We start from the raw sequence: 13,206 nt of genomic DNA, 5'->3' as shown, positions 1-13,206 counted from the left end.
CATATTAAAAGGATTATATACCATGATCAAGTGGGATTTATTCCTGGAATGCAAGCATGGTTCAACATACAAAAGTTGAACAATGTAATATATCACATTAACTAATGAAGGAAAAAAACATCTTCTGCTTTGGTATCCAGAGAGATCATACCAGGCAACGTTCTTCAGCAGGAAAGAAGTTTCATTATCTCAAATGACGCAGAAAAAAAGCATTTGACAAAATTTAACACCCCTTCATGATAAAAACACTGAAAAAAACAAAACTACCTCAACCTAATAAAAGTCATATATGAAAAACACAATGAACGTCATACTCAATGGTGAAAGACTGAAAGCTTTTCCTCTAAGATCAGGAACAAGAAAGGATCCCTGCTTTCACCAATTCTACTCAATATAGTACTGGAAGTTCTAACCAGAGGAATTTTAGTCAAGAAAAAGAAATACAAGGGCCAGGCACAGTGATTCATCCCTGTAATCCCACTACTTTGGGAGACCAAGGCAGGAGAATCACTTTAGGCCAGGAGTTCGAGACCAACCTGGACAACAAAGCAAGACCCCCATTTCTACAAAAAAAAAATTTAAAAATTAGCCAGGCAAGATAGCACATGCCTGTAGTCATAACTATTAAGGAGGCTAAGGCAGGAAGATCACTTGAGCCCAAGAGTTCAAGACTGCAGTGAGCCATGATTCCAGCACTGCACTCCAGCCTAGGCAACAGAGTAATACCCTGTCTTTAAAAAAAAAAAAAAAGAAAAGAAATAAAAGTCCTTCAAATTAGGAAGAAGTAGTAAAATTATCTCTGTTCACAGGTGATATGATCTTAGATGTAGAAAACCCTAAAGATTTTTCAAAACAAAACTGTTAGAACTAATAAATTCAGCAAAGTAACAGGATACAAAATCAACAACCAAATGTCAGATGCAATTCTATATACTAACAATGAACAATCTGAAAAGGAAATTACAAAAACAATTCCATTTATAATAGCATCAAAAAGAATAAAATACTTAGGAATTAACTTAACCAAGGATTAAAATACCTGTACTATGAAAATTTAAAAACAGTGCTAAAATAAATTAAGACATAAGTAAATAGAAACACATTACAGGCTCATGGATTAGAATACAATATTTTTAAAATACCATACTATCCACTGCAATCTACGGAATCAACGCAATCCCTATCAAAATCCCAATGATGTGTTTTGCAGAAACAGAAAACCCCTTCCTAAAATTCATGGCCAGGTGCAGTGGCTCAACTGAGGTCAGGAATTTGAGATCAGCCTGGCCAACATGGTGAAACCCCATCTCTCCTAAAAATACAAAAATTAGCCAGGCGTGGTGGTGAATGCCTGTAATCCCAACTACTCGGGGCTGAGGCAGGAGAACCTGGGACGCAGAGGTTGCAGTGAGCCAAGATTTCACCACCACACTCCAGCCTGGGCAGCAATAGTGGGAAACTCTTCTAAAAAAAAAAAAAAAAAAAAAAAACAACCTTCCTAAAATTTATATGAAATCTTAAGGGACCCTGAATAGCCGTGAAAACAATGTTGAGAAAGAACAAACCTAGAGAACTTACGTCCTGATTTCAAAACTAACTACAATACTATAATAATCAAAACAATATGGTACTGGCATAAAGATATATAGACTAGAACAAACAGCCCAGAAATAAAACCTTGCAAATATAGTTGAATGATTTTTCACAAGGGTGCCAAGACCATTCAATGGGGAAAGGACAGTCTTTTTCAATAAGTGGCACTGGGGAAACTGGTTATTCACATACAAAAGAATGAAGTTGGACCCTTACCTCACATTATACACAAAAATTAACTCAAAATGGATCAAAGACCTAAAACTATAAAATTCTTAGAAGAAAACAGGGCAAAAGATCACAACATTTGGCTGGGTGGGTGGCTCATGCCTGTAATGGTGGCACTCTGACAGGCTGAGGCAGGAGGATCACTTGAAGCCAGAAGTTCAAGACCAGGCTGGGCAAGGTAGCTCACACCTGTAATTCCAGCACTTTGAGAGGCCAAGGCGGGTGGATCACTTAAGGTTAGGAGTTTGAGACCAACCTGGCCAACATGGTGAAACCCTGTCTCTACTAAAAATACAAAAATTATCCAGGCATGGTGGTGCGTGCCTACAATCCCAGCTACTCATGAGGCTGAGGGAGGTTTGCTTGAACCCAGGAGGCGAAGATTGTAATGAGCTATTGCGCCGCTGTACTGTAGCCTGGAAGACAGCAGAGTGAGACTCTTTCTCAAAAAAAAAAAAAAAAGGTTCAAGACTAGCTTTGGCAACATAGTGAGACCCAGTCTCAAAAAAAAAGAGGGAGGGAGGGAGGGAGGGAGAAAGGAAGGAAGGAAGGAGAGAAGGAAGGAAGGAAGGAAGGAAGGAAGGAAGGGCGGGCTTCAAAATATTGGATTTGGCAATAATTTCTTGGATGTGACACCAAAGACACAAACCTACAAAATAAACAAATTGAACCTCAAAAAAATTTTGAATTTATACATCAAAAGACAATTATCAACAGAGTAAAAAGACAACCCATAGAATGGGAGAAAAATATTTGTGAATTATATATCTGATTAATATCCAGAATATATAGAGAACTAAAACTCAACAACAAAGAAACAAAAAACTCAATTCAAAAATGGGCAAAGTGCTGAAATAGACAATTCTCCAAAGATATACAAATGGCCAATAAACACATGAAAAAAATGTCCCACATAACTTAATTACTGCAGAAATGCAAATTAAAACTAGAAAATACTACCTCACAACCATTAGGATGACTATTATCTTAAAAAAACAAATTAGCCAGGCATGGTGGTACATGCCTGTAGTCCCAGCTACTTGGGAGGCTGAAGTGGGAGGATGGCTTGAGCCTGGGAGATGGAGGTTGCAGTGAGCAAAGATCACACCACTGCACTCCAGCCTGGGCAACAGAACCAGACCTTATCCCGCCCCCCACACTCCACCCCCGCTCCCCGTCAAAATAAAGCAGAAAATAAGTGTTAGGGAGGATGTGGATAATTGTTAACCCATGTGCACTGTTGGTAGAAATATAAAATGGTATAGCCTCTGTGGAAAACAGTATGGCAGTTTGTATTAGTCCGTTCTCATGCTGGTAATAAAGACATACCTGAGACTGGGTAATTTATAAAGTAAAGAGGTTTAATTGACTCACAGTTCCACATGGCTGGGGAGGCCTCACAATCATGGTGGAAGAGCAAGGAAGTCTTACATGGCAGCAGGCAAGAGAGCTCGTGCAGGGGAACTCCCATTTATAAAACCATCAGATCTCATGAGACTTATTCACTATCAGGAATACAGTATGGGAAAAACTACTTCTATGATTCAATTATCTCCACCTGGCCCAATTATCTCCACCTGGCCCCACCCTCAACACATGAGAATTATTACAATTCAAGGTGTGATTTGGGTGGGGACACAGCCAAACCATATCACAGTTCCTCAAGAAATTAAAAATAGAATTACCACATGATCCAGCAATTCCACTTCTGGGTATATATGCAAAAGAACTGAAAACAGGATCCTGAAGAGATACGTACATACCCATGTTCATAATAGCATTATTCACAATAGCCAAGAGATGGAAGCAACCCAAGTGTCCACAGACAGATAAATGCATAAGCAAAATATGGTCTATACACACAATGAAGTGTCATTCAGCTGAAAAAGGAAGAAAATCCTGTCGTATGCTACAGCGTAGATGATGAACCTTGAGGACATTATGATAAGCAAAATAAGACAATCACGAAAAGACTAATATTGCATGATTCCATTTATGAGGTACCTAGAATAGTCAAATTCATAGAGACAGAAGAACAGTGGTACCTAGGGCCAGGAGGATGAGAAAATGGGGAATTACACTTAATGGTTATAGAATTTCAGTTTTACAAGATGAAAAGAGTCACAGAGAGGGATGGTGGTGATATATGTACAACATTGATATGGTTTGGCTGTGTCCCCACCCAAATCTCAACTTGAATTGTATCTCCCAGAATTCCCACATGTTGCAGGAGGGACCCTCGGAATGTAATTGAATCATGGGGGCTGGTCTTTCCCCTGCTATTCTTGTTACAGTGAATAAGCCTCACAAGATCTGATGGGTTTATCAGGGGTTTCCGCTTTTGCTTCTTCCTCATTTTCTCTTGCTGCCACCATGTAAGAAGTGCCTTTCATCTCCCACCACGATTTAGAGGCCTCCCCAGCCATGTTGAACTGTAAGCCCAATTAAACCTCTTTTTCTTCCAAGTCTCGGGCATGTCTTTATCAGCAGTGTGAAAACAGACTAATAGAAACATTATGAATGTAATTTAATATCACTAAACTAAAAAATGGTTAAGATAGTAAATTTTGTTAAGTATATTTTAAAACAATAAAAACACTGAAGGGAAAAAAATCGTGTCACCTACAAATACAGATAGCTTTACTTCTTCCTTTCCAATCTGTATGCCCTCCCTTTTTTTTCTTTTTCTTTCCTAATTGCTCTAGCTAGAACCTCTACTATATTGTTGAATTATAATGTGAGCAGAAGTGGCAAGAGTGGACAAACATCTTTCCCTCGTTCCCAATATGAGGGGGGAAAGTCTTTAGTTTTTCACCCTTAAGTACAATGTTAGTTATGGGATTTTTATAGATGCCCTTGATCAGGTTAAGGAAGTTACCTTTTAATCCTAGTTTGTTGAGTGTTTGTATCATGAAAGGGTGCAAGATTTTGTCAAATGTTTTTCTTCACCTATTGAGATAAGAAATGTGGTTTTTGTCCTTCAGTTTTTAGGCATGTTAAACTTGATATGTCTATTATTAAGCAGAGATGTAAACCAAGCAGTCAGATACAGGAGTATGGAGTTCAGAAGGTCAGAACTAAAGATAAAAAATGTAATAATCATCAGAGAAATGCAAATTAAAACCACAATGAGATATCACCTCATTCCTGTTAGATTCTCTATTATCAAAAAGATGAAAGATGCTGGGTGCAGTGACTCACGCCTGTAATCCCAGCACTTTGGGAGGCTGAGGTAGGCATATCACCAGGTCAGGAGTTTGAGACCAGCCTGACCAACATGGTAAAATGCTGTCTCTACTAAAAATACAAAAATTAGCTGGGAGTGGCGGTGTGTGCCTATAATACCAGCTACTCAGGAGGCTAAGGCAGGAGAATCACTTGAACCTGGGAGGTAGAAGCTGCAGTGAGCCAAGAGCACTCCACTGCACCCCAGCCTAGGCAACAGAGTGAGACTCCGTCTCAAAAAAAAAAAAAAGAAAAAAAATGAAAGGTAAGTGTTGACAGAGCAGGAGCATCGCCATCTTGGACAAATCCTTCATTCTAAAGTTCACCTTAATAAAAAAACGCCTAAATCCAAAGGGTATCAGCCTAATGGCTAAGGTCAGCATGACCATAAACGACAAATAACATCTCCAACCAGCAACATTCCAAATTCCTCCCTGATCAGAGACATGCTAGCCCCAAGATAACCCCCACCGGCCGGGAAAATGCCAGCCTTGAGATATCCCACCCCCAGCCAGAAAGATGTCTGCCCCAAGATAACCTCCCCTCCTCCCAGAGACATTCCAACCCCGCCATAAAACTTCTCCCTCACACAGAAACATTCTAAGCATATGATAAGCCTCCTCACCCTAAAACCAATATATACTCTTAGTCTATGAGAGACAGTGCCAGAAGAGAAAGAAGCCAGAAGCTCTTCTCGAGTTTTATCTAAAGTAAACCTGCCTCTAACTGTCAAGCTGCATTTTGTGTTTCTTTCCTCTTTCCTTAACCCTTACCTTTGGTGCCAAACCCCGCAACCCAAGAAGCAGTAGGCAACAACATCTTGTCCTAAGTTAATTCCTAGATCCTGAGGGTCTCTGGTCATCCACCCCATCTTTTCTCTCACTTCACTTTTCAAGCAATTCGCATGAGGAGGACAACTAACCTAAAGGGGACTGCAAGGCTCCGGCCAAGGCCACTCCCCAGCAAGTTCTCTAAACCCTCAGATCGACCTCCAACTGCCCACAATGGGTATTTCGCTCTTGCTCTCCCTCCCCCTCCTCCTTTTGTCCTCCCTCCTCCTCACTCTCCCTCCCCCTTCTCCTCCTCCTCTCCCTCCCCCTCACTCTCCCTCCCCCTCCTCCTTTCGTCCTCCCTCCTCCTCTCCTTCCTCCTGACTCTCCCTCCCCCTCCTCCCCCTCCTCCTCCTCCATCTTCCCTTCTCTCTCTGTCTTCCTCATGTGGCTCCAGTCTAAGGGGTCCTTTGCCAATTCCAACCAGAATATCCAACATGGGTCACTAACCCAGCTAACTGGTAACATCTGTCCTCCCCTGGCTTTCTCTCGGTACCTGGAAAAGTCAGGTCTGCCTTCCCGGTCCTTGGAGGACCAGCAGGACTAAGCTAGAAAAAATCTTGGGGATGCCTAGTTTCTTCTCAGCTTGACTGTCCTCTTTAGAAAGAGGACTCCAGGTCTCTGTCTTTTGTCTGGGGATGCCTAGAACAAAAACAGACCCTCGGCTGCTTCTCACCAGTCCACATGGGTGCCAAACAATCCCACATTCCGATATCCTCTCCACTGGGCTGCCTCCGTCCTTCACAACCTCGCCAAACTTGGCTTAAGGGGAAGCATAAAACCAAACCATTTAGTCTTTTATTCCAACACGGCCTGGCCCCAATACACATTAGATAATGACAGCCAATGGTCCGTAGGGACCTTGAAAACTTTATAACCAGGCATAGCAAATGGCAAGAGGTTCTCTATATTCAGGCTTTCTTCTATCTTAGATCCCAATCCTCCCTATATCAAGTTTGCATCCCTCATGAAATCCTTCTCAATGAAAACGCTCTCTAGGTCTCTCCCTCCTCCAAAAACCCTTCCTCCAAAACCCCTTCCCTTAAAAACCCTTCCTCCAAAACCCCTTCCCTCGAAACCCCTTTTGATCCTGCAAATGAACCCCTTCCGTATTCCCAACCCCCTGCTTCCACTCCTCGTCCCTCCAAACCATCCGCCCCAGGGGCCCCTCCTGTCCCCGAGCCTTCAGCCCCAAACCCCACTCCTCCTCCTTCTCCACCTATTACCCGTTCAAAAGCTACCAGTCAAACCACCCCAGCCTTTCTCCCTCTCCGGGAAGTGGCTGGGGTTGAAGCCATTGCTCGTGTTCACGGTCCTTTCTCCATGTCTCATTTGTCACAAATCGAACAGTGTCTAGGATCCTTCTCTGAAAATCCCTCTCACTATCACAGGGAATTCCTGCACGTAACCCAATCCTTTAATTTAACTTGGCAAGATATTTATATAACTCTAACCTCCACCCTCACTCCTGATGAAAAGGAGTGCATCTGGCGTACACCTGAAGCCCACGCAGATGAACTCCATAACCAACCCCCGATACCAAATCCAGTGGCCAATGATGCAGTCCCCCGTAGAGACGCAGAATGGACTTATGAACAGGAGACAATGGCATCAGGTGAAGGGACCACATAATTATCTGCCTCCTCATGGCATGAACAAAAATACCCATAAGGCAGTTAATTATGGAAAACTCAGAGAAATTATACAGGAGCCCCAGGAGAATCCTGGCCTTTTCTGATCAGGCCTCACTGAAGCCATGCTAAAATATATCAATCTGGATCCAGAATCTAGAGAAGGGCAAACTTTCCTCCACCTTCAATTTATTTCCCAAACTGTCCCAAATAGCAGGAAAATATTATAAAAATTAGAGGAGAGTCCCCAAACATCTCAGCAGGACCTCCTAAATGTGGCCTTCCATGTCTTTTTTTTTTTTTTTGAGATGGAGTTTCACTCTTGTTGCCCAGGCTGGAATGCAATGGCATGCTCTCAGCTCACTGCACCCTCCGCCTCCTGGGTTCAAGCGATTCTCCTGCCTCAGCCTCCCAAGTAGCTGGGATTACAGGCATATGCCACCACACCCGGCTAATTTTGTATTTTCAGTAGAGATGGGGTTTCACCATGTTGGTCAGGCTGGTCTCAAATTCCTGACCTCAGGTGACCCACCCGCCTCGGCCTCTCAAAGTGCTGGGAGGCCTTCCATGTCTTTAACAACAGAGATGAGGAACAAAAAATTCAAAAAGACAAACATCTCTGGTTAAAATACCAGATGCTCACCTCTGCTGTCAAAAGTTGGTTACACAAAAGCCTCCCGATAACCCCAAAGGAAATTCCCTTACCTCTCCTGGTTCCTCTGTTTCCAATGTGGCAACCCTGGATACTGGGCAAAGGCTTGTCCTAACCCCACCCGCCCCCCCCCCCCACCAAACCGTGCCCAACTTGTGGTCTTTGGAGACACTAAAAAATGGACTCCCTCCAACGAGTACACCCTCCCCGTTCGGGTACGGCTCATAATGAGGCCCCCCAGACCATGACAGGAGGAAATCTTTTCACTGCTGGTGCTGACAATGGAAGACTGAGGGTGCCTGGGATCCTTCGTCCCCCACATCCAGTGAGTCCAGGGAACCCAGGGTAATTGGGATGGTGTCGGGTAAAATTGAAATAATCTTTCTCCTGGATAGTGGGGTGAGCCTATTGGTATTAACTGAATATCAAGGCCCATTAACTTTCATCCGTTTCGTTGTTGGCATGAAGGGCATACAAGTAACCCCATACAGAACGCTGCCTCTATACTGCTCATTTCAAGGAGTCACCCTCACTCACTCTTTCTTGGTCATTCCTCATTGTCCCACTCCTTTACTAGGAAGAAGCAACCTATACAAACTAGGGGGAATCATTCATTTATTGGCCCTGTATCAAAGCAACCCTTACTCATTATTATGTCAAGAACAAAACCCCTCCTCAGATACTCCACATCAAATAGACTTAAAACCCAAATTCCTGGCTCACACCTGTAATCCCAGCACTTTGGGAGGCTGAGGCAGGCAGATCACCTGAGGATGGGAGTTCAAGACTAGCCTGACCAACATGGAAAAACCCTGTCTCTATTAAAAATACAAAATTAGCCAGGCGTAGTGGTGCATGCCTGTAATCCCAGCTACTTGGGAGGCTGAGGCAGACTTGTTTGAAGCCAAGAGGCGGAGGTTGAGGTGAGCCGAGATTGCACCATTGCATTCCAGCCTGGGCAACAAGAGCGAAACTCCATCTCAAAAACCAAAAACAAAAAAACCAAATTCCTCAGCCAGGTAAATCCTATAGTATGGAACACTGACTCCCCCCTAATAGCTACCCACCATTCTCCAATTCAAATCTCACTAAAGGATCCTAAGCACTACATGGTAGTCCCACAATATCCTCTCAACCCTAATGGATTACGGGGACTCAAGCCTATCATCTCCTGACTTTTGGCTGCCAATATTTTAATCTTCACCCATTCTCCCCACAATACTCCTATTCTCCCAATCAAAAAAAAACAGATGGCTCCTATAGACTGGTTAAGGATTTGCCACAAATCAGCTCCGCTGTCGTTCCTGTTTGTCCTGTTGTTCCCAAACACCTACACCCTTCTATTACGAATTCCTCCCAACACTAGCCATTTCTCAATACTGGACCTCAAGGATTCTTTTTTTTTTTTTTTTTTAACTATTCCTCTATATCCCTCCTGTCAAAACCTTTTTGCTTTTGCTTGGACTGACCCTGACACAGGCTACTCCCAACAACTCACCTGGACCATCCTCCCCCAGGGGTTTAGGGAAAGCCCTCACTATTTCAGCGAGGCACTTCAGTTAGACCTCTCCCAACTACCTCTACAACCTAGCATCTTACCTTCAGTATGTGGATGATTTACTTCTTTGCAGCCCCTCTCTGGAACATTTTATTTAACACATCACCAGGCTTTTAAATTTTTTGGCTGAATGCGGGTACTGGGTGTCCAAAAAGGCCCAATTAACCTCTCCAAAAGTCTCACACCTAAGATTAATCATAACTCCAAATACTCCAGAAATTCCACCAGCATGAAAAGCAGGTGTTCAACAAATCCCTTTTCCTAAAACAAAAAGGGACTTTCTTTCCTCAGATTAGTGGGATATTTCCGATTATGGAAAGCAAATTTTGCCATTATTGCTAAACCCCTTTATGGATACACAAAACGCAATCTTGACCAACCACTCACTCCCACCCCAGACCTTTATCATGCTTTCTCTCCCCTAAAATGTGCCTTATTACAGGCTCCTGCTCTAGGCCTTCCAAACCCCCTGAGAGCCTTTCATGTATATTTACAGTGCTCAGAATCAGGCCCTTGGACTATTGGCCCATCCCGTGGGAGACTGCCTCCAACCGGTAGCATATTTTTCAAAACAACTAAATGCCATTTACAAAGGTTGGCCCCATGGCTTAAAATTTTTGGCCACAGTCTCTCTAATTATCCCTAAGGCACAAAAACTCACATTCTACGAACCCCTTCAGGTATTTTCTTCTCACAGTCTGCAAGGGCGCTCAGCTCAATCTCATCCTCTCACATGTAGGCCTTACATTCAACTCTCCTTCAACCCTCTATCTCTCTTCATAGATGCTCCCCTCTTACTCCCACCACTCTTTTGCCTTCAGCACCAATTTTAGACCCTGACCAACACTTATGCTCGAATTTCATTGAAAGTTCTCTCACCATGTTTCACCACCTTACTTTTTTTTTTTCCTGAACATCTTTCTTGAATTAATTCACCACCTTACTTTCACTCACATAAAGGAAGCCCCAGACTGGTTTATAGATGGCAGCGCATCAAAAAGCCCTCCCCTCCAAGCCAGGTATGCCATCATTGAAGGATATCATGATTGTAAGGTTTGAATGAAGCAACAGAGGTTCGAATGAGGCAACTGAGGCCAGCTATTGAAATAAAGAAATTTAATCGGCTCCTGGGCGAGGTTCTGCAGTGCGACACAAGGGGCCGGAGAAGTCACGGTGACTTGCCGGGGCGTGGGGTTTTTATAGCATGGGGAACGAGCAACAGTAAGGCCCTCTGATTGGCCCTGAGGGAACTGGATTAGAACGGGGCGGGCCATTGTTGGGTAACGGGTGGCTTGGCGGGCTTTCTGGTGCAAGAGCTGGCTAGGATTGCATCAGCTGGGGCATGGTTGGCTTGGAGTGTTTCTGGGCAGAGCACACAGGGGCGGGAAGGTTGGGGGGTGGTATCAGGGAGCCTTCTGGGCGAGGCTACCGGCCTGACATTGATGATACCCACTCTCTCCCACCTAGAAGAGTCGTAGAGTCTGCCCCCTTGCCTTTGGGCACATCCAACAAGCAGAATTGAAGCAAAATCAATCCAACAAGCCCTAATAAGAACACTAACCCTAGCAAAAAGTACACAAATTAATATATACACCAATTCTAAATATGCCTATAACATTATCCATTCCAATGCCCAAATCTGGAGCAAGCAGGGCTATGTGACAGCTAAGGGAATTCCTATCATTAGTGGAAAACTAATCCAGCATTTACTAAAGGCAGCTTTACTTCCAGAAAAGGTTGCAGTTATCCATCGCAAAGGACATCAATCAGATAAAAAACACATTTCGGTAGGAAACTGTGAGGCTGACTATTGGGCAAAACAAGCCTTAACCAATCATCCAATCCCTGAATACCTATTTCCCGTCATACAACATATCCCCTCCTTTTATCCAGAACACCAAATACAGCAACTAATCATGACAGGGGCACAATTCAAACTCCCATACTGGTTTGTCCAAAACAAATTAGTCCCATCTTACCCTGAAAAAAACTACTCTTTTATGGAACATTCACTACCTCTTCCATACTAGCCATTCCTCTCTACATTTCTTAAGCTCCCATATACACATAACCCCAGATATAAAGGAACAGGTAAAGGCCATTTCCCATCAATGTTCTATTTGCCAAAAGGCTTCACCCCACTCCAACACTAAACCCCCTTTTTTACCAACCCATCAAGCCAGGGGACACCTTCCAGGGCAGGATTGGCAAATTGATTTTACCCACATGCCCCCAGTTAAAAAGGTTCGATTTTTTTCTAGTTCTCATTGAAACTTTGTAATCCTCCAAAACAGACAGGGACTAGATCTTGTATTGGCTGAAACGGGGGCCTCTGCCTCTCATTAGGTGAGGAATGTTGTTTCTACCTCAACCAATAGGCCTAGTAAGAGACGCTGCTGAAAAACTTAAAGAAAGGGCTAAAAAGCTAAGGGAATATCAAAGCAACCAAATAGATTCTTGGTTTGGGAACAAAATCATAGCATGGGTCATCCCATTCCTGGGACCTCTTCCTAATAATATGCCTGGGACTAATGTTCTTACCCTGCCTTATTAACCTTTTTCAAAGATTTTTAACTGACAGGATCATGGCCATTTCACAGACAACTACCCCAAAACATCTACAGACAGCAATGCTCCTACAGTCAACCCGAGACCAGAAAACTCTCCATCCCTTCGTCAGCAGGAAGTAGCCAGAAAGAACACACTGTCCCTCCTCATTTTTATAACTATAGGGTCTGGACTGACAGAGCAGAAGCATCGCCATCTTGGGACAAGCCCCTCATTCTAAAGTTCACCTTAATAAAAAACCGCCTAAATCCAAAGGGCATCAGCCTAATGGCTAAGGTCAGCATGACCATAAACCACAAATAACATCTCCACCCAGAAACATTCCAAACTCCTCCCCGACCAGAGACATGCTAGCCCCAAGATAACCCACCTCCAGCCAGGAAGATGCCAGCCTCGAGATAACCTCCCTCCCCATCGGCTGGAAAGATGTCTGCCCCAAGATAACCTCCCCTCCTCCCAGAGATATTCCAACCCCGCCAAAAAACTTCTCCCTCACACAGAAATATTCCAAGCTTGTGATAAGCCCCCTCACCCTAAAACCAGTATATACTATTACTCTGTAAGAGAAAATGCTCCTGACCAAAATTAGCCAGAAGCCCCTTTCAGGTTTTATTTAAAGTAAACTTGCCTTTAATTGTCGAGCTGCATTTTGTATTTCTTTCCTCTTTCTTTAACTGTTACAAGTGTTGGCAAGGATGTGGAGAAAAGGGAACACTTGTATACCGTTGGTAGTATTTTAAGTTAGTATAGACATTCTAGACTGGGCATGGTGGCTCACGCCTGTAATCCCAGCACTTTGGGAGGCCCAGGACGGGCAGATCCCTTGAGCTCAGGAGTTTGAAACCAGCCTGGGCAACATGGCAAAACCCCGTCTCTACCAAAAATACAAAAAATTAGCCAGGCATGGTGGCGTGCACCTGT

The 13,206-nt window shown here is 43.6% G+C and overlaps 1 protein-coding gene across 2 annotated transcripts in view; it reads right to left on the bottom strand.

The window, feature by feature from the left end:
* The window catches only part of ERCC6L (ERCC excision repair 6 like, spindle assembly checkpoint helicase), a 52,607-nt gene that overhangs the window by 14,327 nt on the left and 25,074 nt on the right, over window positions 1-13,206 (bottom strand). The window contains exon 1 of one of the 2 annotated variants that reach the window (XM_012435612.3): window positions 5,820-5,936. The exons of the other annotated variant lie outside the window; for it this stretch is intronic. Within the exon in view, the coding sequence (XP_012291035.2) occupies window positions 5,820-5,917 (98 nt within the window). The 5' untranslated portion in view covers window positions 5,918-5,936. Of the gene's footprint in view, window positions 1-5,819; window positions 5,937-13,206 lie in introns of those variants that run through there. 2 annotated transcript variants of the gene reach the window in all.

This window comes from Aotus nancymaae, unplaced genomic scaffold (genome assembly GCF_030222135.1).
Source record: "Aotus nancymaae isolate 86718 unplaced genomic scaffold, 86718_ANA_hifiasm-v0.15.2.pri h1tg000081l, whole genome shotgun sequence".
In the NCBI taxonomy this organism is placed as follows: domain Eukaryota; kingdom Metazoa; phylum Chordata; class Mammalia; order Primates; family Aotidae; genus Aotus; species Aotus nancymaae.
The sequence above is the reverse complement of the archived record's forward strand: the minus strand, read 5'-3'. Positions and strand labels throughout refer to the sequence as shown.